The 27,235-nt window shown below is 37.8% G+C and overlaps 1 protein-coding gene across 2 annotated transcripts in view; it reads right to left on the bottom strand.

Moving 5' to 3' along the window:
* Positions 1 to 3,738: 3,738 nt before the first annotated feature.
* Positions 3,739 to 27,235, bottom strand: part of LOC107095327 (germ cell-specific gene 1-like protein) — a 31,151-nt gene continuing 7,654 nt past the window's right edge. The window contains exons 3-5 of one of the 2 annotated variants that reach the window (XM_015391368.1): positions 21,559 to 21,711; positions 5,581 to 5,692; positions 3,739 to 4,496 (exon numbers count right to left, since the gene is read on the bottom strand). In XM_015391368.1, coding sequence (XP_015246854.1) covers positions 4,196 to 4,496; positions 5,581 to 5,692; positions 21,559 to 21,711 — 566 coding nt within the window. In that variant the 3' untranslated portion in view covers positions 3,739 to 4,195. The remainder of the gene's footprint in view (positions 4,497 to 5,580; positions 5,693 to 21,558; positions 21,712 to 27,235) is intronic. The other variant, XM_015391369.1, reaches the window with a different exon arrangement.

Below are 27,235 nucleotides of genomic sequence, written 5' to 3'. Positions count from 1 at the left end.
AATATGAAACAAGTTTTTTTCTTTTTGGCTAGCAATGGGTTTCATCTAGTTACCCACCCATGGACGCCAGTTTTTTTCATGTGTTTTTTTTATAGTTAAATTATTAAATCAAGAGAGCGCTGGAGATCCTCCAGGGTGACTTGTAGAGGCACTTTTTGGTTCTTTGGATGCTCCTCAAAATACTCACGTCTGCACCATGAGGGTTTCACCTTGGTATGAGTCCAATTGCATTAAAAAACAATTTGTAAGGCCATTACACACAGACATATTAAAGTCATTATTTTACCATCTCTTTTTTATCTTTTTAAATGGTGTCTTGCTTTCCCTTTAGTGTACTTCTTTTTATCAGACAGGTCATAGTTTAGCAGATCAGTTCTAATCAGGACTTATTCTGGCTACTGAAACTAAAATAAGAAGACATTGTTAAAAGCAGCTAGCTCATTATCTAATAAGGGCCTTATATTTGGTTGGGATAACTTTACAGAACTGATTAACTTAACTAAAATATATAATTTAATCTTAAGAATATAAGATGCAGAGGGGTGAGATGCTTCTTTATAACAATGTTCTTAACTTCAGAGATGATTGAGTACAAATAGTCTAAGTAATGAGATGTTGAAAGTCTGCACTTCTAATTAAAAAATTTGAATGATATAAATTTTTTCTAACCCTAATTATTAGAACAAAGTTCCTCTTCTTGTGCCTGTGAGCCACGTTTAAGGTAATAAGCAAGGCAACACTGCCATCTTGTGGTTTTTAAATGAACAATCTAAGGGAAGGAAAAAGCAATCATAACGAAACTATTATTCTTTAAGACTACAGTATGTATGATTTTTATTTAGCTTTCAATAAAATCTGTTCATAAATGCTTTTGTTATATTAGCCTGCAATAATCACCCACAAAAGTATAACAAAGACACTCCACACACACAAAGAGACACAGTAAATATTGTAAGTTATAAAGCACACATAAAGACAAAAGATTCATGCTTTAGCCTTATACAGGTTGGGGAAAACAGTTAAAACTTAAACCAAATATGTTGAATAGTCATTGATGTTCCACAAGAAATAAGCCCAAATGCACATTAAAATGCTTTTAGTTCTCTTGCGTCTCTATCAAGTTTTGCATTAATGTGAAAATACAAACAAAAACCTTAGAAACATGCACATTTCTTCCAAATATAAGTTTTGGCTATTTGCACAAACAGCAACTCTTTGCTTTGGAAGTGGTCATGTTTGCCCTTGTTGAGCATGCTGTGTGATCAGACGCATGCTTCTGGATGTAAAGGCACTCAGCGTTTCCTTTAGGTATCCGCCATCCGCGTTAGCATCTTCTTTTTAATCCAACTTCCTTTGCCTCAGAGCATGAAAAAGCAGAATCCTCCAGCTAGCTTTTCTTTATGTCTGCTCAGTCCCGAGTATGTCTCATAAAGCACAAACATTCATCAAAGCACAACTGTGTCAAACAGCTACATGATTCAATTGTTGAGAAAAATTAGACAGTTTAGTCCATCAACAATGCCCTAAATAGACGGCTTTAACACCAGGGAAGCCATAATTCAGCATGTACAGCTTTCAAAAGTCACAAAGTCACTTGTTCAGCATTTTTCCAAAACTACATCAATGAAAAAAACTCCAATAATCGGTCAAGCATCTGAACTGGTGAATGTGCTTCTTTTTCACTATATTATGTTGACCAAGAAGGAAAATCAAGCTTTCATTTTTTTTCCCAACGACCTCATTTTCTCATTAACCATTAAGAAATGCGTTGTTTCCCTTCTTAGCAATGGTGCTTAGCAGAGCTTATAATAGCTTATTACTTTGGTGAGAAATAATGTGAAGTGTTTAGGAGCTTATATTGAAGTCCTAGCAGATTTATATTGTGTTATTTAAGGAGATCCCACATACAGTGCCCTGAAAATGAGTTAGTCCCTTTACAGATTTCTTCAGTCTTAATGGTCAAAGTTAGTGTTTATGATCATTAAACAAAATATAAAATGTAACATAAGGAATACAAGGAATTATAGGAAGCTGTTTAAGTAGCTGGGAGTGGAGGCCTAGTGGTTAGGGCAGGCATCACCAACCTCGATCCTCGAGGCCCGCTGTTCTGCAGGTTTTAGAGGTTCCCCTGCTTTAGCACAGCTGATTATAATGATTGCACCAAAATACTGCAACAAATTAATCAGCTTTCAATTAAAATCAGCTGTGCTGGAGCAAGAAACCTCTAAAACCTGCAGGACAGCGGGCCTCCAGGACCGAGGTTGGGAATGGTTAGGGCATAGAGCTAGGAATCTTGAGGTTCTGAGTTTGATGCCCACTCCCACAGACTGCCACTCTGGGTCTCTGAGCAAGACCCTTAACCCCACACTGCTCCCTGGGCACCACACAATGGCAGACCACTGCTCCCCAAGGGGATGGGTTAAATGCAAAGATAAATTTCTCCAATGTGGGATCAATAAAGTTATTACTGCCTGATCTAAACAACCAATAAATCAATTAAATAATACCTGTGTGACAAAATAAAGCAGGATCTAGCGTGCTCAAAAGCAACATCATTAGCTGATATGACCAAATACAAAAAAAAAAAATCTAGTTATGTTTAAAGCCACGTTTAAAGCTTTGAAACTCCAGTGGACCACATTCAGAGAAATTAGCTGCAAGTAAAACATTTCAGGGGTGAACCTGCTGAAATGACTCCAGAAGACAGAAAAAGACCATTAAGACTCTGAAGACAACAGTTGCTTTAGTTAAGGTGACTAATCATGATTTATGGATGAAAATCGAATGAGCAAATTGCTGCATCCACCTGGCATCTAAGAACCTCCAATAACTGAAGGAGCCAAAAGTTCTGCCCTAAACCAGTTGGCAAACATGGATGTTGATATACTGAACAAGTGTCCCTGGCTGCAGGACAGTGATCCAAACCTAGCAAGCAGATTCACTGCTGAGCTCCTCAAACAGAAAACCAATATTATGAGGTGGCTTAGTCAAAGTCTGGACTTAAAATGTGATTAAGGAGAATAAACTTGTTAGCAGAAAGAGACTTTTTCAAAGCATTGATCTTTTTTTCAACTATATCCAGGAGGAAAGATAAGGACGAATCATAGTTAAATTGTAGGCTACAGCTCAAACTACATTTTTTCTTTGTCTCTTAGGCAGTTGACACTATAACTCATCAGCAGGATAATAAAAGTTCCCAACCAGCATCTTAACTCTGCAGGTTTGGATGTTACAACGCGTAGGTGGCTAACGAGAATAAAAAATATAGAATGCAATGCTAGATTAACTTTTCAATTCGATTTGACTCATTTTGATGCAATTCAATGCAATGCAATTATACCTTTTTAATCATCGAAGGGAAATTCAGTTTTAGGTAATGGTTACTGATATTTCAAAACACCAGTTGTCATCATTATGACCTTCATTTAGTTAATAACTCAGCAGCTCTTTATTTCATAGCGAATAACCTAGAAAAGCACAAAGAGACGACTTTTTACCCTGTGTTGAAGCTCTGAAGTTTCAGAAAGTTAGTTGTTTTACATCCATCCAATTTCAGTTGGGGAGTGGCGGCCTCTGAGTTCGAGCCCCACTCCCACAGACTGCCACTCTGGGTCTCTGAGCAAGACCCTTAACCCCACACTGCTGCCTGGGCGCCCCACGATGGCAGCTCACTGCTCCCCAAAGGGATGGGTTAAATGCAGATGTAAAGTTCTTCAATGTGAGATTGATAATGTTCCATTAAATAAAAAATTCATGTAAAATTTGATCAATAACAAAAAAAAAAAAAAACTTAAACAACACAACAAATATGTCCGTCCAATCCAGGAGACGGTCTATAAAGATCTTGTTTCAGAACTGTACTGTTAAATGTGTGGTATACATGAGAAAAGACAGCTTTCAATTAGAGCTGATGGTTTAATCTTGATGTGCAATGCTGGTGAAATCCTCATCAATCAGTTGCTCCCACGGCGGGTCCAACCTTGAATTAGCTCTAAAATTCTTCCGGTTGAATCCTGATTTAAATCTGTAAAATAAAAATCCTACTTTACATCTTAAGAGCTCCTGGAGAGCAAACCACATCAGGAAGTTAATAAAGACGGATGATGAAAACGAAAGTATAAAGCTTTCAGCAGGATTCTTCCTGTATTTACACTGTAGCACACAGGACACAGCATCCTTGTTTCCAAATGCTCCTCTAGCAATACTCCTCTCCCTGCGGGTCGGGCAGGTCGTTGAGGTCCAGGAAAATGGAGGCGTTGGACAGTTTGCGGCCGTTCGTCGACAGGTCCAGCAGCTCTTCAGCGGTGCTCGGGACAGAGCTGATGTACATGTCCCACACCTGCTCCGGAGAATCCAGCTCCAGGAGCTTCTGCTTGATCTTCAGGTTCTTCTCAATGTTCCTGCGCTTGTGCTTGAACTCCAGGATGGTTTTGGTGTAGCGGTTGATGGTTGTAACAGAGGAGGCCATGCAGGCTGTGAAAGAGCTCCACGCCAATCTGTGAAAAAAGAGAGAATTTATTAAAGTATCTTTATTTTTGGATAATATTGAACGAATAAATATCAATCAGAATACTATAAATATAATAAGAATTAAAAAAAAGAAAATTAAAAACAATCTACTGGACTTTGTTTTTTTTTTCCTCAAAATTTGAAGTCGAATCGTGTGGCGGTGAGTTTTTAAAAACATGCAAATTGAAACGGATGAAGGGATCCACCCCCTTTGGTATGGGGTTTGTTTTGCTTCTTTTGTTAGCCTGCAATGTCCCATACCCTTCTAAGTGTCCTAAAGAGGGTCATTAAGGGAATTGTTGGCCTGGCTGAATAGGTGAGGTTCTCCGCTATGCTGTACAGGAGTTGCGATAATAGCGGGAAAGGATTCACTCAATTGCTGCATTGTAGGTTTTTAAAAGCTGAAACCTGAGTCTATCCCCTCTGTTTAAGGTTGTTTTTTCCTTCTTAATCTTGAACTCAACGCTATTCCTGGCATTTTGAATTGAGAATGCTTCCCAGATGGGAAGCGAAACCTCTTTAAACTTGGAAAAAAAGTCCAGTAGATTGTTTTTATTTTCCTTTATTGGAATGACTATGACCTGGATGAAGGAGAATCTTCACCAGCGTATAAATGTAATGAAACATCTTGGTTTGTGAAAGAAATGTTTAAAGAAATACAAGTAACCCTCCAAAAATTACCAAATATTAGAGTATTTTGAAAAAGTTGAATAAATTTTGTCACTTTTTGTGAAACTCTTTTTGATGATAGTGGTTTACTTTTAACCAAAAGCAAATGTTAAAGGTGCTCTGATCACCAAATGGTGTCAGTTTGGGTCAATAGGCTAAACAAACAACATAAAAACTGCTGACTTAATGATGTCCAGAAGATAACTTCGGCTTCTAATGGTAAGTTGCAGATAAAGATTCAGTACTGACTGGTCCCTGCGTTGCAGAATCATTAGCTGATTTTGTTTAATTTATAAATGAGATTCTTGTTCTTCTTGTTTTCAGGTTTAAATCAAACAAAGTCAGACTGAGAAGAGTTTATGAACTTCACTGAAAAGGTTTCTGAGAACAAACTGTACCCACATGTACGACCAGCTGTAGTCCCACGTCTGAGGTTTCCAGTTCTCGGGACCCAGACTCACAGTCAGCTGGAAGGCTGTGGTGAACATCATGTGGGCCACCATACCTAAGAGACCTGCCTCACACAGAGAGGATGGGCTTAGTTAAAACAGGCTATTATACACAGTAACTAATGCAGTTTACAAATTGGTCCACTAGGTGGCACCATTGCATAATGGAAACCTGGGAGGCAAACATTACACATTTATTCAGAAATCTGCAAACTTAAGAGTTCTCTTAGATGAAGATACCTTAAGAATCACAACAAGATTTGAATGTTCAGCTATTGATTATAAATCAAAATAAAACATTTATGCAAAAAAGGGGGTTTTAAGTATAAAATACATTAAAAGATAGGTGTTGCATTTATATTTTTTTGCAGCCTCCAAAGTTCCTGAAGCAAATTCTAATAATAATGGAAAATTTGTGAATAATTACAGTTTTTTTTTAATAGTATGTATCTGTCAAAACTATAAAGATTTAAATTTGAATGACTTGTTTCTGTTGATCTATTCCTAATAAATTGTTATTTAACAAATTATTTAATTTCCCTATAGGGTTAATAACATATTTTTGAATTGAATTGTATTCTATTAAGAACCAATCGAAGAGATTACAAATAAAGTGTTGAAGTCTATATAAGCAACTCTTCTAAAGCAAAACTTACTTGAACTGTTTAGATAAACTTAAATTATTACCCATTCCTCCTTAGGAAATAGCTCAAGCTACGTCAGACTGAAAGTGGAGCAAATGTAAAATAAAGTTTCAAATTTTCCAATGAATAATTTATTGATTGAACTTCACTTTTTAGCTTAATAGATGAAGCTCTGTCACTAAAGATGGTCAGGTTTCTCATGTAAGCATCTTCCATAACACCTAATAAATTAAATATCTCCACATCACCATGCTGCCAAAGCCATGCTTCCCTACAGGGATGCTATGAAAACGAAAACTCCCACAACTGTCATAATTAGCATTTTGAAAATTATCGAGAGTTCTACATTGGTATCTGACAGCCATCTTCCACATGTTTGTGTCCCATATTTGTTGGTGAATAAATTTAACACAACATCCTGTCGGTTTCTGTATGCAGTGGTTTTCTTCTTGCTTCTATTCCTTAAATACTGTGTGAACTAGACAAGACAGTTGAATAGATTTGAATTAGTAGTATCAGAGTAAGGTGGGCTAAAATACAGATGAATGTCACATTTTAGGAATTATTTCTAATTCTCTTAAATCCTGGTTCTGTTTAAAACTGAATATGTGGCTTTATCTGACAAGTTTAAAGAAGCTATGGGACGATAAAAGGAAAAGGAATCCAAAAAAAAAAGAAATTCTTTTTGTAAGCTCTTTTAAAAAAAATCTAGCTTTTCTTCAGATGAATCCTTCATCTCCTGTGGAGGACAAGAGGCATAAAAACAAGCAAGTGGAGCCTTCAAATCCGATTACCATATAAGCTGCCCCCCACCCCCTTCGTAAATCCATCCTCTGAACAAGACTAAACCACATTCAGCAGAAAACCCCCACCTAAATTCCCATCTCATCCCTATCAATGGTATTGTTTATTCCAAAAATATCCCAGTGCAACATTATCATAATGCCATGTAGATCAGGGAAGGATTTATCCCAGGATGAATGACACATTTCCTTTCCCTGCATATGTGGAAGAAACATTGTCTGTACACACATGGGAGAATTCTTCCATTTGAACTATATAAATGTCACTCAGTTTAAAAAGGCAGATATGTACAGTTTCAGGTATGTGATATTACTACTAACTCCTCTGCCATCACAGGAGACACTGCTACAGTAACACTGCTAGCAAAAGTTTCTATCAACCACTAGATGGCAGCAGAGTCAGCATGAGATACTGAATTAACATTTGAAAGAGCTCATAGCCCCCCTGGCATGTTGGATCCCAGGTAGTTTGTTTATTGGGAAAACAGATCAGCAGAGGATTCCTTTAACTAGAGACTAAACTTCATCCTGCAACCTTCTGACCATCTAGGGACATATCCTAGGATTGTGTTTGTGGTGTTTTGCATGGCTCTTCAGCACCATCAACCCAGACATTCTCCACTGGAAGCTCACCAAGTTCACCTCCATGGATCCCCAGCTTCCTGACTGAGCAGCTGCAGCAGGTAAAGTTGGGGGGAATCCTGTTTAGGAGATCTATAGTTCAACGTCGTCCTTTTTTTAGTCTATCCACACAGTTTGAGTCATTCCTGAAATAGGACAGATCCAAACTGCAGCAAACAATAATGCCCGCAGAGATGGTAATTAAAGATGACTTTCCCTCCCAATAATATCTCTGCAGATCCTACGCAACCTGGACACCAAGCATCCTGTATTCATATCCTTGATGCATGTTAGGATTAGGGCTGAAACAGTAAATCGGATTAATCGTGATTAACTGATTACTGAAATTATGTTCAACTAATTTACTAATCGATTAATTAATAAATGGAGTACAGAGACCGTATAACATGCCTTTAGCTGACAGGCCGACCCAATTAAAACAGTTATTATATCAAAATTGTAAAAAAAATATATGAACATTTTGCTTTTAAGATAGAAAAACTTTTGCGTCTGGCAATATGCTCTATCCAGTATTGAAGCCAAGAGCGATTGTGTCCCTTTAATACTTTTTCTCAGTGCTTTTCTTGAGAAAAACAAGTACATTTTCTCATTATCTAAAGATAACAAAAGCTGTTTTCTCGTCATAACGAGATGATTAGTGTGTGTTAAAGCTGATTACATCCTTTAATACCACAACAGCGGAAGAGGATTTATGAGTATGAGTCATGGCAGCCTATGTATAATTCTGTAAATAATCCTGTGTTTAACTTTCAGGTAACGAGACAAGGTTGTTGGTTTGATGATATGCTTTATAAGATTAGACCTATGCCTCCAGCGCATTAGCTCCGGGTTTTTTCTGAACAGCCCGCTGTTACGCCTAGAACAGGTATACTGTAAGATGCATTAACCCCCAGAATGAGTTCAGATTAAAGAGTTTCATTAAAAAACTGTCAGATTTGATTCTACTGTATTCCATACAATCCAATCATCCACCACGATCTGACAATGACTGAAAAGAAAAAGGAAACTAACTACGGGCACCACAGGCATGGATGGACTGGGGATCCAGGGCTCTTTGCCAGCTTCTCCATTACTCATACAGGTTAAGCATCTCATTATCTCGAGAAATCAATAACTGTTTCCTCATAATAACGAGATAATTATCTTGCTATCACGAGAAAACAATTAATTGTTAAGCCATGATAATGAGATAGTTATGTCATTATGTCTAGAAGGCAGAGGAAAAAAAAGTCGAGTACGACCCCTCTAGGCTTCCGTAATCCAGAATTCCTCAAGTGGATAAGTTTTAGTTTCACCTGGTTTAATTGTGCAAAAGATCTACTTTAAGGAACCTTTGGATGTGATTATTAATCGAAAAAATTATTGACAGATTAATCCATCGATCCATTTTCTGACATGCTTTATCAGTGCGGTCGTGAGGGGTGCTGGTGCCTATCTCCAACTTTCTACTGGCAAGAGGCGGGGTCCACCCTAGACAGGCCGACAGTCCATCACAATGCAACACTGGACAAATACAGGTATTTGTAACCTGGTAGAGACAATTTCCCAAAAATGTGCTACATTTTCGGGTTTTGTAGGTGTTGCAACCATTAACTAGTCCCCTTCAGGAAATGTTCTCTTCTTGGAGTGAAGGTTAGTGTTAGAACTAGGCTGTGAATCGAGTTTAGTTTAGGTTTATGGTTAATTTGTTGGTAATGGTTAGGCTTAGCATCTGGGTTAGGCCATAGAAACGAATGCAATATGAATGGAGGTCAATGGAAAGTCCCCACAAGGATAGTGTGATACTGCTCATTGGGCCCCATGCCTTTGCTGTTTTGGTGTGAATTGAGTTTAGATTGGGGTTAGGGTAATGTATGAACCTGTAATGGTTAAGGCTAAGCTCACTGTTAGGCTGTAGAAATGGGTTAGAAATTAATGGATGTCAAAGGAAAGTTCTATATCGCTGTGTTGCCCTGCGATAAACTGATGACTTGTCCAGAGTGTACCTTGGCTTTTGTCCATGGATCGCTGGGGATGGGCACCACTGTGACCCTGACCGATAGGCAGAAGTTGGATGCACTTTTTTAGATTATTTTGCAGAAAAGTTTAAATATGAAACTATTCCATCCTAAGCGTTGCCTATCTCCAGCTGTCTATGTGGTCCACCCTCGACAGGTCGCCAGTCCATTGCAGGGCAACACAGAGACAAACAACCATTCATGCTCACACTCACACCAAAGGAGAATTTAAAGAGGCCAATTAACCTAACAGTCATATTTTTAGACTGTGGGAGGAAGCCAGAGTTCACAGAGACAACCCACGCATGCTCAGGAAGAAAATACAAACTCCATGCAGAAAGACCCTGGACCTGGAATTAAACCCAAACCTTGTTGCTGCAAAGCAGCAGTGCTACCGACTGCTCCACTGAGCCACCCTGAAACAATTCCCTTTGTCTCAAATGTCTGCATTACATTTATTTAGTTTATCAGATACAGTGATAGACAGTGATAGTGATAAACGGTGCAGTTGGTGGTTGTAACAAGACAAAATTTGGAGAATCTTTAAAAAGTATTCTTGCATTAAGCTGCTAATAGTTAATGGTGTAGCCTGTGAGTAATGATTTTAACCTCCTAATCATTTACGGGTCACCCTCTAATGTGAAAGTAATACTCCTCTTTATTCTCGACCTGCAAATGAACACAATTTGTGGAAGAAATCGTAGCCTCCTACTTAGCTCAGCTGAAGTTAAGTATTTAGCATTACCTTGGTCACTAAGGTGGGAGGACATAACAACCACAATCACTCATGGACACGGTGATCAAAGCATCGGCCTCCTTTCCACAGTCACAGCCCAGGCTGTCATGACCTGAATAACCAAACATTCTACTGCATGTTGGGAAGATCTTTAATTATTTTGTCCCCTTTGCACTATGTGAGTCAACTGTATTCACAGTCTAATCATGGGAATCCCGTAGGTGCAGGAGTGGGTGACTCATTTTGCAGATTGGGTTGGAAATGCTCTGCAGGAACTGAGCTCTCTGTTGCAGAAAATACTGTGTATTTGGGGCATTTCTCTGGAGATCCAATCAAATCAGTAAAACCAGAACACACATCAAGTATCTCACTTACAGATATTGGAAAAATTCTATATCATTATTTATTATTAGTGCATTTAAATGCACTATTATGTGCATACAATGTGTTTCTCGTTTAAAAAAATATTAAGAACAAAGATCACGATGATTGTATGTCAAATAAAATAGCTACAATCACTCCCATTGCTGTGGAAATTATATAAAATATAGATTTTACAGTTGCAGTAATGGCTAATAGATATATTTTTTGTTAGGTATTGGTAGCACCACAGGTTTGTTATTTTGGGCACAATTAAACGACCTTTTAGGCAGAAATTTATACTTTTCTTCTGTTTTGTTGTTTATAGAATTAAAAAAAGGATGACCGTTTTATTCACCTGGTTAATTAGTCAAACCATTTGCTCTGGTAGAATTCCTGCAGTCCACTGTGGTGAGATGTTGCTAGTTGATTTCAAACAAATGACGCTACGCTAATTGGTGTGAAGTTAGATACCCATTTACCATTTACCCTTAAATTGCATCATAGCAAATACACCCCTAAAATATAGATTGTTTTTTTATATTGCATTCCATTTTTAAATTGAAAAGTAAAACAAAAACATACTAAATATACAGTACTTGGATAAAAAAAAAAATTATTTAAGAAGTATTAATACTCTCCCATTAAAGATGGAAAAAAATCAGCTGCCAGAGAAACAGAGAAAAAATCAATGAAAATATTGCTATTAATATTGAATTGTGGTTCAAGAGAAATATTAATAATAAACAAAAAAAAAAAAACACACCCACACACAAACAAAAAACAGGTAAACCAGCACGATGCAGCTCCTAAATCAAAATGTTGAGTGAATCACTGCAATCAGGAGTTTTCTTAAATGTTCAGTCAGATTTCTTGTCCTGTTGATGTATTTATGGCGAAATGTTCATGAGAAAGTCGCTCTAATGTGTCTTTAGATCATTAGTATTTTTAAAATCACAATTCAAAATCAATATCTCAATTAATCAAATCATATTTTTGTGTTTTTATTTATATTTTTTTTCAGTTTCTTGTTATCAGAATTACTGTTGTGTATTTATCCTTTTCTTTAAGGAGACACACTCCACACCATAAAGCAAAAACTTTCAAGCACAACTGTTTATATTTACCCTGTTAAATACAATCAATTTTAGGAACTCAAGTCCAAAGAGGGAGAGCTTTACAAGGGGAAGGAGAGGAGCAAAGTGGAAAGTCAGGAAAAACCAGGTAAGTTTTGATACAGCTTGTCCAAGAAGACAAAAAACACAGAAAGACAAAAACACAAAAGTCTCTGATAAGATGTGTCGAATATATATGTAGAAAACAGTGAAATGTATCTGGCCTGTCGAGACAGCTCCCTGGATGCTCAGCACCCCTAAATCTCTGATCCTAATGTAATGTTGCTCCTGCCATTTTCCTTCCAAAGACTGATTGTGTTTTTTCACGGGAAAACATTTCCAAACAGACAAAAATGATATAGTTGTAAAGGAACGGTGTTAAAACGTTTATTATTAGCTTTCTCTCAGCCAGCTGATGGGAAGGCTCAGCAACAGGTGGGGGAGGGGCCCCTCCATCTATATATATCTCTTGTATACTATTAAAACTGACTTCTGACAGACAAATTCGGCGTAACCTGCAGCTTTTAAATACAGGGAAAAAAATCATCAGCAAATGCTAACATATTTGTTTTTTAAATCATATAATGTCCTACAGAGCTAGCTAATCGTGATTTAAAGCCAGCTTTTCTTCTGTGTGTTATGGTCACTCCTTTGTCATTTCGCATACTTCTAATGTTTTTTTTTAAACCAAATTATACCTGCTGTTGAAAAATTGTTTACCCTGGAAACATTTCTTGAGGAAATTATAATTGTTTTTGTTTGACTCCAATAATAACCAATGATTTGATTTCATATTTCATTAACCGACATGAATAAGATCAGAACCAAAATAAGTGGAAAAGAAAGGGTGAATAATATGCAACAACAGAAGTTTATGACAAAAATATGGACCTACAGGTACTAAAATAAAATAGGATGAGATGAAATTGGCAATGGGTTTCTATGAGTGGGGATTTACATATGAGAAGGTGGAGGAGGGTGACAGGTCGCTGGATGGATGGTGACAACTCAATTAAATATTTGCCTCAGTTTTCATTTGCATGTAAACCAGTTTGCTGATATCAGTTTGTTCAGCAACACCAAAGATTCCCAGAGTAGATGCTTCATGCCACTGTATTTACTTATTTCTTTTGCGTCTTCAAAATGATTCTCCTCTGTCTGAGCTTAAATTTTTGAAATTTTAAATTTTTGGTATGCCTATCAATGCTTAGAATTACGTGTCTGTATATTGTTTATATATGAACAAACCTAAAAATGCCACTCTACACACAGAGAAAAATGGCAGAATTAAGTTTACTTCTTTTACCGACATGGGAAATTTGTCACCGTTATTGTAGTGAATGACGGTAAAAATCCGGTTTATTGCCCAGCCCAGCTTGTGCATATCTGTAAAAAACAACAAAATATATTATTCATATTGACTAAAATAATCTTCGATTCTCATACATCTGTTTATTGGAGAAAATATTCACATATTAGCATCCAATGACTTCCTGTCTCCCTGGATATGATGTGAATGGCCCACATCCTTTAAGCTAATGTTCAAAATGGGTTAAACTATAAGAAATCTGGTTGACGTTCAAAAGAAATGTCCCCTGCTTAGACATCTGTGCAAAAAAGAAAATTCTGCATACCTCTCTCTTCTAGTACTGCAGCAGAACTTGGCCATTTGTTCACCGTGTCTCCATAACAACCATTTATTTCTAAGAAGTTTGTCAAGTTTTAGAAGTGATTTTAATAATCGTAGAGGGTGGTGAAAACTCCCTGCCAAGTTCACACACAAATCTGTTTGAGTTGCACTTGTGAAAGTAAACAGCATCAGGCTTTTTCTTTAGCTGTAGAATTAGATTTTTCAACCTGATGGCTTGATAATTTTAATGGGTTTGACCCCCTTCTGACGACTGGGAAAAAACCCCCCAACAATCTCCTTTTTCACCTGCCACAAGCTTGTTCCCTTCATCACCTCACCAATAAACTCAGATGTATTCTTATCATATCATGCATGATTGACAACCGCAATAAACTCTAATTTGCTTCCTTGTATCTTTCCTCTAGACTTCATTACCATAGTCAATCTCCTGGAGGAAAATGGCTCCTGGAAGCGTTTCTTAATTCAAACATTTTACAAGTGCACTAAACCCTCTGCAGTCTCGTAAGCTTAGCCTTAAAAGCTGTTTAGTAGGCAAACGCAGTGACATATTCTAAACAATGAACTGACAAAGTGATTTTCTTTCTCCTGCAGGATAAAAAACAACTGTTTTTATTAACCTTAAGGGGTCTGCCTCCTCCTTCTTTCCAGACGACTGGTTTAAATAACCTCAAAACACCAAAGCACGGCCATGAAAGTCTATCTGAGAGTTTTAGAGATCAGTTTCTGTCAGCTCCAAATGAAAAGATGAATAGTCTGCGACCATAAGAGGAGGAGTGAAGGATAGTAGATGATGCTGTCATGATATAATGGTCCTGAAGACGGTGATGGCTGTTAGCTGAAAGGTTACCCTTGCAGAGAAAGATTTTGAGGTGTTTTATATTCAGTCAGGTTCTGATGAAAAACCAAGTCTCTATTTTAATTTCAGAAATGGATCTTTGCAAAAAGGTCCAATTTTAAAGCTTGGTTTGACAAGGCAGAGGAGGCATCTGGGAGACACAAACACAGCTCATCTGATGTTGTACAGGAAAGATTAATCTTTTTTTTTTAAATCATCACCTTTAAGCTACTCAAATTGGACTAAAGCTTAGCATTATAGCTAACACCCTCCCAGCTGTTCTGTATGTGCTGCGACCTGATCAGCTCTGCTTTTCTCTTAGAAACGTTTATTTTTCTGTACAAGTAGGTTCTTTCCAAAATTTAATGGACATAAAACTAACTTCCAATAAGGTGCAATTAAACTTAAAATAAAAAAATCTGTCAAAAGCCATACAGTAAGCTATAGCGGCCTTTATAATAATTTAAATAAATGACCAGAAGAACACTTCTAAATCAGAGGCAACAGCAGAAGGGTCTTTCCATCCTGACAAGATTAAAGTTGGTTCCATGTTATTGAGCTTGATTAGCAAACTTCCTTAAATAGTGTCAAGGCTAGAAACAGAGGACACAGTATTCAAACAGAAAGACAGTATGATATCTCAAAAGGCGTTTATTAGAAATGACGGATTTGTAGAGAACAGCTAGGGTGTCTAAGGCAGGAACCTTTGCAGGAAGAAAACAGAGGTCAGGAGTTTGTGCCAGAAGATCAAAGGTACAGAAGGGCAATCCAGGTCAGTATCAGGAAGCAGTTCTAGGTTCGGTAAACAGGCAGAATTCAGCATGAGTCTGAAGACAGGTCAGGCAAACAGATCAAAACGGGAACAGGCAGGTTTAGAAGTCCAAAAGCAAACGGGTCAGGATCAGGAAATCAGAGATAATAATATCCGCTAGAAAACTCTCACCAAGGGCTTGAATAACCCCGAGACTGGAACGGTGAAAAAGATGAACGGTAATGAGAAAGTGGGCGGAGCTAGGCGGGTGAATGGATGAGCAATCAAGCCAGTCATCAGGGCCAATTCTGATTCTGATTGCTAGGAAAAACATCACAAAATTGCAATAATGATATTGCAATATCGTGATAATATCGTATCGTGACCCAAGTATTGTGACACATATAGTATTGCAACACCCATGCTAACACTCCCACTACTGAGGACCAGTTTTAAGAAACTCTGGATTAATTGAGCCATTTTGATTCCAGTTTCTGTCAATATGACATTGCATTGGAATTGAGCTTAATGTATTAAAGTACAGAGGGCTGTAAAAATTTATTTAGTTATCGATATCATAAATCCCAATAAATTGTACTTCAGTGTGTGGATTCGATGTGAGAAAATGGGAAGATTTAGGGGAATAAATTCGGAAATTTCATGTATTCCAGTATTGGATGTATAAAGGGAAAAGTTAATTTACTTCAGCATTTGGAGTGGATATAATTATTATTTATAAAAATGAAAACACTAATCATTGAGGACTACTAAAATGTAAAATAAGATCAGCCCTTCAGGAAATTGCTCCTTTAGAGCCTTCATGAATTTGACCTGTAAGGAGTGTAATACTGAATGAGTCAGAGGTATAAAGCCATGTATCTTTCATTGCTGATCCACTGCTCGGAGACGGGTGCTTAGCATCACTTTCCCAAAGTAGATTAGAGAGAAGGTCATTGTTAATTCCTCCACTGAGAGGCGGAGACAGCCTGTAAACTAGCTGGAAATGTTCAAAGGGACTGTGGCTCTGCATCTGGTCTCATTGTGTGACTGGGCCGACACCAGCAGGGGAGATGGTGTTTAACACTGTGTTGTTCTGAAGGAGGAATAGAATCAGGAAATTTATTGTGGTTTCTTTTGTTTCTGAGAATGGCAAATCCTACAGGAGAATTTTAAAATGTTTATGTGTTCAATAATTCCTAAGGAGGAAAAGCAGTCGTATAAATGTCATCCCTACAGCAATGCATGGCTGTAGGCACACAACATAATGTGCTTTTAGCATGTTGATTTAAGTAGTTAGACCTTCATCTTGAGCTTAATAAATATAACTTATGGACATAGATCTGTGAAACCTGCAGAAACTATTACAAAATAACAAACAAGAAAGTATTTCAAGTTTAATTCCCCATGATCCTGTGGACCCATCATTAATCCTCACAAAACATTTTATTGTTCTGTATTCTGGAGTCTTCTGCCACATTTTAAAATGATTTGAATCTCTATTTCAAAAACTCTCTTTCCCATGACAGTCATTATGTCAATATTTTAAGTAGTTCTATGCAGAGAGAAAGAAAGAAAAATCACTGCTTACTGCTAATTAAAGGTTAATAAACTTCTCTGTTACATAACAGCTTTTTTAGGTATTGTTTATGCAACACAAGATCTAAGTGTTTTAAAAGAGCTCTGTAGGATTATTAAATAGATTTTATTTCAGACTCATAGTCCAGCCATTAAAATCATCAAAAGTGAAAAAAAAAAAAAAATCATTAAAAACAATCTTTTAGGAGGCAATACATAGATGTGTATCTTACTGCATTATAGTTAATGTTAGTCAACGGTAAAATTATTCTAATATGTGACTCATTTAGCCAGTGTTCTGTCAGGTGAGCATATCTGGTCAGACCAGCATACCCATTGTCAAAACCCGTTTATCCCTTTAATTCATCACTGTTTATCCCTCTATTTTAAACCTTTAGTTTTGCACGAAAAATAGACTTTAAACTACCTCGACGGGCATGTATTCCTTTGGTCATGTGCAAAAAACAATTTAATTACATAATTTTTGGTGTTTTTTGAAACGTATGGCGATCTGACCTTAAATTGTTTTTTTGGGACATGATTAAAGGGATACACTCCCATTGACGTAGTTTCATACAAAACGAAAGGGATAAATGCAAATCTGATGTCTTGTGCATGCGTATTGACTATGGGTATGCTGGTCTGACAGGATTTGCTGATCTGACAGAACACTGACAGTAAGCTTCCTTAAAACAGCCAGAAAAGAGTTGACATTCACAAACAGTCCACTGGCACTTGTCCAGTTGGGCTTCTTATACGAAAATCTTAAAAAAGAAAAACCAAGTTTTCTAACGATACTGCCACCTGTGGCCAAAACGCAGAACTGCAGCACTCTTCTGCTTGTCCTTGTAGCACGCGCTCGTATTTAACAAGGTTTTTTTTTTTTTTTTTTCCCCTTTCTTGGAGTTTAGCCATTGTTGTCTGAGTTGAGACACCAATGGCTAAACTCCGACACCAACTTGAATATAACGCTTCAATTGTTTGCTATGTTGGATCCATTTCACATGAAACTCTTTTAGATATACTTTTTATAAAATGTCTCTTTAATGAATCATTATAAGCCACCATCAATCTTTGAAGGCTTGTTTTTTTTACAGTACTACCATCAGTGAAGTACAATATTATCTAAACAAGTTCAGGTTAACTTCAGAGCAATAACCAAATTTCCTAAACTAGAACATTAGTTTCACTAAATAACATTCAAACCTGACGTTAAACGTCCTCATCATTTGATAGACAGTATTTCAGCACCTGACCAAGATATTTTACTTCATTTGAGATGTTTAGTAAGATTCCAGAAAGCTCAAAATTAGGAAAAGATGTAAATTTCCCTTCTTTAATGTGACATATCAGAATTACATTATATGGTTTATTTATTGTATAAGATTTTTGTAAGAGAAGGTTTTCATTAATTGCTTATTTTTTTAATTTCACTGAGTCAAATGGCATCGCTTTGTGGCTTCACCCTAAAAAAACAGTGTTGCATCAAATTGTATTCTGCTAGAACAAAACATTGAATCTGACTTTATCGTATTTGAGAGGTGAAACCAGTCGCATAACATTGATAACTACTCATGTATCTTTAGTTTAAATCTTCATATTTGAGAGAAATTGTAGATTTTCTGTGAAACTTTCATATTTGCAAACCATATTAAACATGACAATTTTAATCAGTTGCACAGGTTGTGAATGATACATTTCTTTTTCATTTCTCTACTGTCACTTCAAAACCTTTCTACAATAGCTTTAAATGAGTCATGGTCAGGTATTTCACAAATCTAATCCTTCTGAAATTGTATTTAAATTCATGCTTAATCCTTTTAAGAAAAATATATTAATTGAGCTTATACCAAATCCCTTTTCCTACTCCTTTTTTTCTACTGATGGCACAAATGAGAATTTAACTTGTGTGAATGAATGTTTATGTTGACGTACGTTAAGCAACATTAGCAGATTTGCCATGGCTCGTTTACGTTTATTTAAGCATTTAGTTAAAACCTAATGTGTGTGACATTGCATATAGGTGAGTCCCTGATTGTTGGAATCATACTTTTTGGTTGAATGCTGATGGGAGTCTGTGTCACTACCCGGTCTGTGCCGGTAGCACAATCAGCTTACAGTATTTGCACATGCACAGCCAAAATACATCTGAGCCACCAGGATCTACCTTAATAAAAAAGGACTGAAATTATTCAATTCATTTTATTTATATAGCGCCAATTCACAACACATGTAATCTCAAGGCACTTTTATGGTTCACCAGAACATACATATGATTAAAAATTGTATCACTGATTACAAAAAGTGCATTAAACTATGTTGTGCAAAAGGTTAGCAGCAACTTTGCTGAGAGAATAAATGCACTTCCATCCAGTCTGGTTGACCCCTTCCCTACTTTCAGCACTAAACTGTTTGGCTTTTTATTAATAAATAAATGTTGCAATTTTGTTTTGATTGTATTCCATCCTGCCTGTATAGTATATTGTGCATAATCATAAATAAAAAAAAAAAAATACAGGCAAACATGCTGATGAAGATTCTCAGTCAACCAGGTCATAGTTTAACTTTTTTGGAACAGCCCCTGTTGCCTCTGAAACCGTCAAATCTGTCTCTGTGCACGACCACGTCCCCCACGCAGAGGTTCTGCAACCTCAAAAAAATCCTGACTACATGTCAGACGGTCGGAAATCTGCGCAGACCTCAAGCGGAAGTGCGCAGACAAAAAGCAGCTGTGATGTTCCTTGGTATGCCTTTCCGGCTTCCTGTATGGTCATCCTTTTCTTTTCGGTGCAGGGGAGCGCCATTTTTAAAAACCGAGGAGTAATAACAACAATGGATAACCACGACGACAGGTTGATCAAGGAGGTTCTGAAGTACAACCACTTGTACAATGCCTCAGACATGTTGTTTTGGAAAATAAACATTCTCGCCGGCACTGCCGAAGAGGTTCTCGTGACCATCCACCGAACTTGTCGCAAGTCCTCGAATAGGCTCCCCTTTCGCTTTGGCGGGAAACTGCTGTGCATCCCTAGAAAAACTGGTTTCCGACCAGACGCAAGTGACATTTGATGTGTGTGGTTGCAGAAATATAATCAGCCCTTAACAGTTAAAGACTAAAAGTTAAAGCTAAAAGCTAGCTAAAATAGTTAGAAGCAATCAGAAAAATATGGCTTTGTCACTGAAAGCTCTTACAGCAGTCATTTGTTTAAAGTATAATGATATAAACAGTTCTTTGGGGATATACTAAAGGGCACAATTAAAACATTGCTCAGTCGCAGCTGCAGTCTTGACTGTTACAGGTATAGGAAAACATTGTCGCACTATGGGCAACAATCACGGCTTCTGCGCAGTGATTAGTCTAGACTGGATAGTACTGAGCCTTACCAGACTGACTAACACCTAGTGAAAGTAATGTGTCGCTACTGAAGGAGGACCAAAACTGTGTTTTGAGGAGAGCATACCCAAGTTCGGTCCACTAGGGCCGATGTCCTGCAGCTTTTAGAGGTTTGCCTGCCTCAGCACAGCTGATTCTGATGATTGCAGTTCCGCTAACAATGGAAATGAGCTGTACTGAAGCAGGGAAACATCTTAAACATGCAGAATAATGGCCCTTTAGGATTGATTTTGGGAATACCTGATCTAATTGGACCAACAAAATCTTAAGAAATAACCACGCCACTCTTACACTTCGGATTTTCCTATAAGTCAGAGGTCATTAGCTGGGTCCGGATCCAACCTTATTTAAAACATTTATAAAATTACCACATGTTGTCCAATGACATAGTCTAACTTCACTTGCGCCGATTTTTCTGTTTGTATGGTAAAGCCCTCCGGAGCGTCCGTCACCAGGCTACATGTGATACAAATTAGCCAATGAGCTGCTGTCAGTCTGGGTTGCTGCTGCTGCTACTTTTAGACACAGCAGGCAAACCTTTGGCAAGCCGGGCGATGGGAAAGAAGGAGAAGACAAGGAGAAAAAGTGAAAGAAAGTGTGGACTGCTGGAAGAACTGTGGTGAACTGGTGACAGAAAAGTGAAATGGTGCTCAAAGCTGAAGGATTTTCCACCATGAACATAATAAAAAATAAATATGGATCCAGGCTTACAAATGAGCACCTTTATATGTGCTTGAGAATGGCTTTGTCTCCATTCAAACCCAGGTTTAACGCCTCGCAGGGCAGCATAAAGCCCACTGCTCTCATTAAGCCATAAAAAAGAAAAAAACAACAACAAACAAAACAAACAAACAAAACAAAACGGTCAGTTCAGGTGTTTTATAAAATATGTGAATCAGGAAATTGTACCAAACTGAACGATTGTTGTTTTCTACATCAAAAAATACTTTGGATTTTAAAATGGAAAAATTTTCAATTTTCTTTTCTATTTTCTCTTTATTTAAAAAGTCAATGTATAACATGGATGCATAAACACTTCATTTTATTTAAGTGTTAAATTATGTTAAAAGTAACAGTTTGATGATTAAAAATGTCTTCGGACCTTTACTGGCTGAAGATTTTCTTTATTTGGACCCCACTGATTTTTAATTGGTTGCCCCTAGAATAGGTTTTAGCTGAAGCCAAACGTCAGCACACGTTTTTAACATGAAAATGTCAATTTGCGGTTGATGACTTTTAATATATTTTTCAGAAGTAAAAAAACAAAAAAAAACATACATTTTCTGTAAGAAAACAAGTATGTTTTCTTACAGAAAATGTCATAATACCCAATTACTAAAACAAAAAAAGATAAAAAAAAAAAAAATGATAGAAATAGACTATTTGATGGTTAATCTCAACTTTGTTGCAAACATGAGAATATCTTACCTGAGAGAACAGTGAATATGGCAGCAAAGGCATTGAGCTTCAGTCCGTCAATGACATTCCCAATGTGACACACTTCTAAAGACATGAGGATACCTCCGGTGGCCAGCAGCAGAATGTACAGGCACTCTGCCACGATGCACAACCACAGAACACCTACAGAGACAGGAAGTTAATATAAAAAAACAATAATAAAGAGAAAGAGCAAGCCCACATCCATACTGTGGGGATTAGCTGCTCAGGGTTAAGTGGATGATGGAAGGGTGATAAGCGAGAAAGCAGGAGTTAGAAAAAAAAATCCCTAAACAAAGGTGAAGGTAGGGGACAGGGGAGGATACAAAGATGGATGGGGAGAAACAATGAGAGGGAAAAGGTGAATCAGTGACCTCCTTCACCCATATCATTAACCTTCACGGAGAGAAGGAAGACATACAGAGTCATATATAAGGAGAAAAAACCCATCCTGAGCTCATGTCTAGATAGAAATAAGGAGATATTAGCAGGTAAAAATAAAATAAACTGCTTTTGAAATACAATCATAGGCCTGTTATTATAAAATCCCTTAGAGACATTTAAACAGTGAAATGAGTTTAATTCTTTTCTAAAATAAACACTTTAAAAGGGGCCATATGAAAAAAGCTTGAATGTGGTTCTTACAGTATTTTTCCTCTCATTTTATGACAAAATATTTTTGTTACTATAAACACCATAAACATCATGCACCATGCTTTTGAAATGGAATCACGCCTTAGGCTCAATACAAGTGCTTTACAACTGATTAGTCTGTTATCCACACTGTAGTTTCAAATGCCAGAGAGCTCAGCTTTTGTATTCTTTGGAGGGATGTAATCTTTTAGTTGCTTAGTTACATGTTTTTAAGTTGTTTGGTAATTTTGTGAATATGTTTTGCAGAAAACTCCAGGTGGTATTTGTTCTAATTATTTCTTTGGTGAGGGGAAGTAATGAAGGTAGATGTAGCCTGCAGCGACATTGTCCCAGCAAACCTGTTATTAATATTTTAGACAATGAAGTTTAGTATGCTTTGATAATTTAGGGATAGAAATAAGTTGTTCTTGGTATATATTTATATTATCTAATGGTCACCTAGATAAATTTCTGTTTGAACATGGTCAAATGTTCTGGTACAGATAGTCATTGAAAGTGGTGATAGCTAGGCAGGCTAATGTTAACACCCTTCCAGTATTAACATCACTGAGCTTGGCAAGCTAGACTGGATTACTCAGTATACATGACATATCAGTCTGAAAAGGAGCAGGTAAAACAAATTTCCAAAGGCGGGACTACGGTAACAGTTAAAGTCGTAGGGAGGCGGCTGTTCCAACCGTTGCACTGGCGAATTCCCCCGTGTGGTGCACGACTTTACATGTGTGAATAAAGTGAATTTGATTGGTCGTTTATCAAGAGGGCGGGATGTTGTGGTGGAAGGTTTTCAAGCACATTTGATTGCGGCCGGTTTGTCAGAACCATCTTGCTAACCAGTTAGCAACTTAGTGCTAGTAGGTTCCTAATGGGAAATTACATTGGGACCAAGTAGCACTAAATTTGTGACTAAGGCTACGTTCACACTACAGCCTGAAGTGACCCAAATCCGATAATTTGTCCCATATGCGACCTGTATCTGATGTTTTCATGGCTGTCTGAACATCACAGATCCGATTTTTTCCAGTGCGACCCAGGCCGCTTGGCTATGTGGTTCTGAATCCGATACGAATCTGATCTTTTCAAATGCGTTGCTTCAATTGCGTTGTATGACTGCAGTTCACACAGGAGATCAAATACAAGTCGCATATATTTGAAAATGTGAACGGCAACCCAAAAAATCGGATTTCACAAAAAAAATCGGAATTGAGCAACAAGGCCTGCAGTGTGAATGTAGCCTTAGAAACGACACTGTCAAGGAACGCTATGGACAGCGGAAACATGCAAGAGGAGGAGAGGCTTGTGTTGGAGGTCGTGGATGAGTCTCCTCAGTCATATATTTTTTACTTAGAGGAGGAACGTGGGAACGAAGTTGTTGTGGAAGAGGACACCAGGGCCGTACATGTTTGAGCCCTTGCCTTGCAGTGCTGCCAGTTCTGTTAGCTCTACGCCTGCTGAAGACACAGACGTCCATCCCCGTGAACACTTGGACGGAACTCAATGCTAAAGTTAAGCATTCTTATTTCAACCGTTGCGTAAATTAGCTGCGACATATGAATCAAGATGCTATGACCAAAAAAAAATTTGATTGACAGATGACCGCTGATATATGATCGGCCGAATTTAGGTGTACAGGCAGACGTATAAGTAACTGGCCTGGCTAAGATAACGAAAAAAATCAGCACATATTTTAAGACAGGATTTTTTTTTAAATAGAAATTTTGGGACAATATGAAAAGTCTGATAAAGAGTAAATTTATATACATGGTTAAGCCAGTGAGATTTGATATTTAAATATGATTTCCCTACAACTTTTTTTAATTCGTAAATACAAAGAAAGACATATAATCAGAATTAAAATAGGAAAGGGGGACAGTGATGCTTTCATTCATTTTTACAGATTTATTAATATTTAAACAACAAAAATCAAGTGTAAAATCCAGGAATGACCCTGTCATATGTCTTAAGATTGATAAAATGAATCAATTGATAATGTTTATTAGTGCCATCTGGTCATTCAGCGTTCTCTGTCTCCTTCCCTCTCCATTTTCTATTTGTAGCTGACTTCTACCTGCTCTCTGTTTTACTCTAAGTAGATTCTTCCTTTCCATTCAATCTTCTTTCTATCAGTTTTCTAATTTTCTTCCTCTTCTATCAATCTTACACTAATATTTGTTGTTTGGAGAGTGGGGCCAGCATCAGGAAGCAGGTGTAGTTTTTTTGGTGGTTCAGTTCAGTAGTGAACATCATGAATTTGGTTCAATTCCTGGTTCAACAACCATGGTTTATTATGCTTCTCTAGAACAGATTAAGTTTGAGCCATTTCTGAATCACTCAAAGCTCAAGAATAATAACATGAAAACGATAGTGGTGCCAGAATGAAGTCCTTCTCACATTGTTTCACAGAAGCACCTTAGTTCATCAGAACATCTTTGTGAGAGATTTCAAAGCATATTTGTTCCTTGTATATTTAAAACACAAACTAATTAGTCTGTGGCTTGTTCATGGTAGATGCAAAACACTTCAAAACTGATTATAATTGTGTTTTTCAATCAAATCTTTTATAATAGGCGTAGGCAGGATTATACTCCCCAAGGTGTTACATGTTGTGTTTGAAAAATATGTACTTACATCACTGGGATAATTTTTTATCCCAGTGAATCATGCACACAAACACATTTAAACCTGGACATTGACGAAACCGCTATCAACTGGACCCAATCGTTTTTACTTTGATAAATGATCTTTACATTCAAAAAACAACTTGTTAATTCTTGTGAACGCTCTAATCTTATAGAAGTAATGTTTTTTTTATCATTTGAATATTGGATGAGTTGCTTCAAGCTGCAAGTAAGCCTACATAACCTAAAGCTAGAAAAGAGAGACTGCTCTGCTTTTACTTTTGCCCATCTTGTAAATCCAACATGAAGTGGCCCATTGGTGGCAATATAAGCTGACGTCCAGACTACAGAAAAATAGATGTGTTTCACAATCTATATGCTAAGGGTGTAGTGAAGGTATGAGTTAAAATTTCAAAAACAACAATGAGTAGGGTTACCACCTTTCATGAATAAAAGTAAGGGATGGCCATTGACCGATCCTCCCAACTGATATTGAGGTGGTGCTCCTAGTAGAGTGTTTTTTTAAGCTGCTTCTTTTAGAAAGCAAATTGTCCAAGTACACCTTAAAATCCTTTGTAAGTGATGTGCAATTTAATTCAGTTTATTAATATATAATCACAACGCATGTCAACTCAAGACACTTTACAGTTCACCAGATCAAACAGTCAAATTGGTTCAAAGTTTTCTATCAAAGGAAAACCAGTTGATTGCATCGACTCACTGACTCGAATGCAATCCCTCACACTAAGCATGCTTGTAGCGACAGTGGAGAGGAACAACTCCCTTTTAACAGGAAGAATCCTCTAGCAGAACCAGACTCAGTGTGAGCAGCCATCTGCAGAGGCCGACTGGAGTTCAAGGAGACAGAAGCAGACATATAAGGTAATATGCAAACAAAGAATAAATTATAATAAAGTGCCCTAGGCACACAACTTCTTTATTGCAATGAACTACTTAATAATACATGTCTACTGTATAATCTAAAAAATGGCACCAGCACAAAAAGGTGGTCAGTTTGTGTGAACAGTGTCATTAATAACCATTTCAATATATACTAAATATTAAATATTATCTGCACTAAATTCTCTTAAAAGCATGAAAGAGGATTCTGTAGTGGAAGATATGTCCAACAGTTGTTTGTGTATTTTTGAAATATATGCATGCATACAATTCCTTCACGATAGTTCTCTACGCTGGAAATGCCTCCGCTGGTGTTATGCTGAGAAATACCTGCCCGCTGAAAATGACCTCCCCTCTTGCACACTAATGAGAAAATGGATCGAAATATTCTTAATGTTTTCATATTTCTTAAGAATGGATGCCCTATTATTGAGAGTTTAGTGGACAGATAAATGCCAAGAAATACTTGCTTGCCATAATACCGGTGCTCCGTTTTGTGCATTTACAGCAGTATGCTTGAAAATAACACCAGATAAACTTTTACCAATATACACATGTTATACATCCTTAGAAAGCTAGATTCTGTGACGATCTCGGCACTGGTGCTGGCTTAATCCCCAACTCGACACACCTGCTCACTCCACCCTGCCTTCTATTATCACTAATTGGTTACACCTCTATATATACCTCATTTGGATCTGTTCCCAGTGCCAGATCGTCTCAAACCAACCGTTGAGTACCTTCCAGCATTTCAATCTTTTGCCTGCCTACTTGTTGCCTGACCTGTTTTCTGCCTTTTTTCACAGAGCCTGCCTGATCCCTTATCTGATCATGTCTGCCTGCCCTGAATCCAAACTAGGTTTGCCTCTGGACCCCTGCATCAGTTTTGCCTTGGATTGCTTGCCAGTGAGCCCCACTGGCAGGCCCACTCAGTCAGTGAGTAACCGAGTCTGCCTAACCCCTTCTGCTTCTCTGAACCTGCCAGTTAACGGACCCTGGATCGGACCTGGACCTCTCTTCTGGATTGCCCCTCTTTACCTTTGCTTGGACCCGATCACTGGAATCAGTAAACTGTCTCTGGAGCTCATCGGCCTCAGTCCTCAGCAAACCATCCGCCGCTCAATGGCCACTGCTTCCACAAGCCCCTTCCTCTTACGGACTCCTGCCCCGGACCCAACACGGAGCCAACCGCCCACTCTGAGACCCAGTAACAGGTTCGTGATCCAGCCTCACCCCTTCTCTAGTTTTCCTCTTGCTGATCACTAACCTGTTGTCTCCGCCACAGGGGATTTCCTGACTGAGAGCTGCCTGCACACTAGGGGTGTAAATAATAATCGTTTTGTATCGATGCATCGATCCAAAAGCCGACGATCCGATGCATCGACACGTCCGCAAGATAATCGATTCATGTTTTTTTTTTCCTCCGGTCTATTTTTATCCATTTCCTCCCGTGCTGCGGTGCCGCTAAACCTCTTTTGCCCTCCTACCGCGCTTCCTCG

This window comes from Cyprinodon variegatus, unplaced genomic scaffold, assembly GCF_000732505.1.
Source record: "Cyprinodon variegatus isolate N-32 unplaced genomic scaffold, C_variegatus-1.0 Scaffold538, whole genome shotgun sequence".
NCBI classification, from domain to species: Eukaryota; Metazoa; Chordata; class Actinopteri; order Cyprinodontiformes; family Cyprinodontidae; genus Cyprinodon; species Cyprinodon variegatus.
Note: the sequence above shows the minus strand (reverse complement) of the source record. Positions and strands in the feature narration are given on the sequence as shown.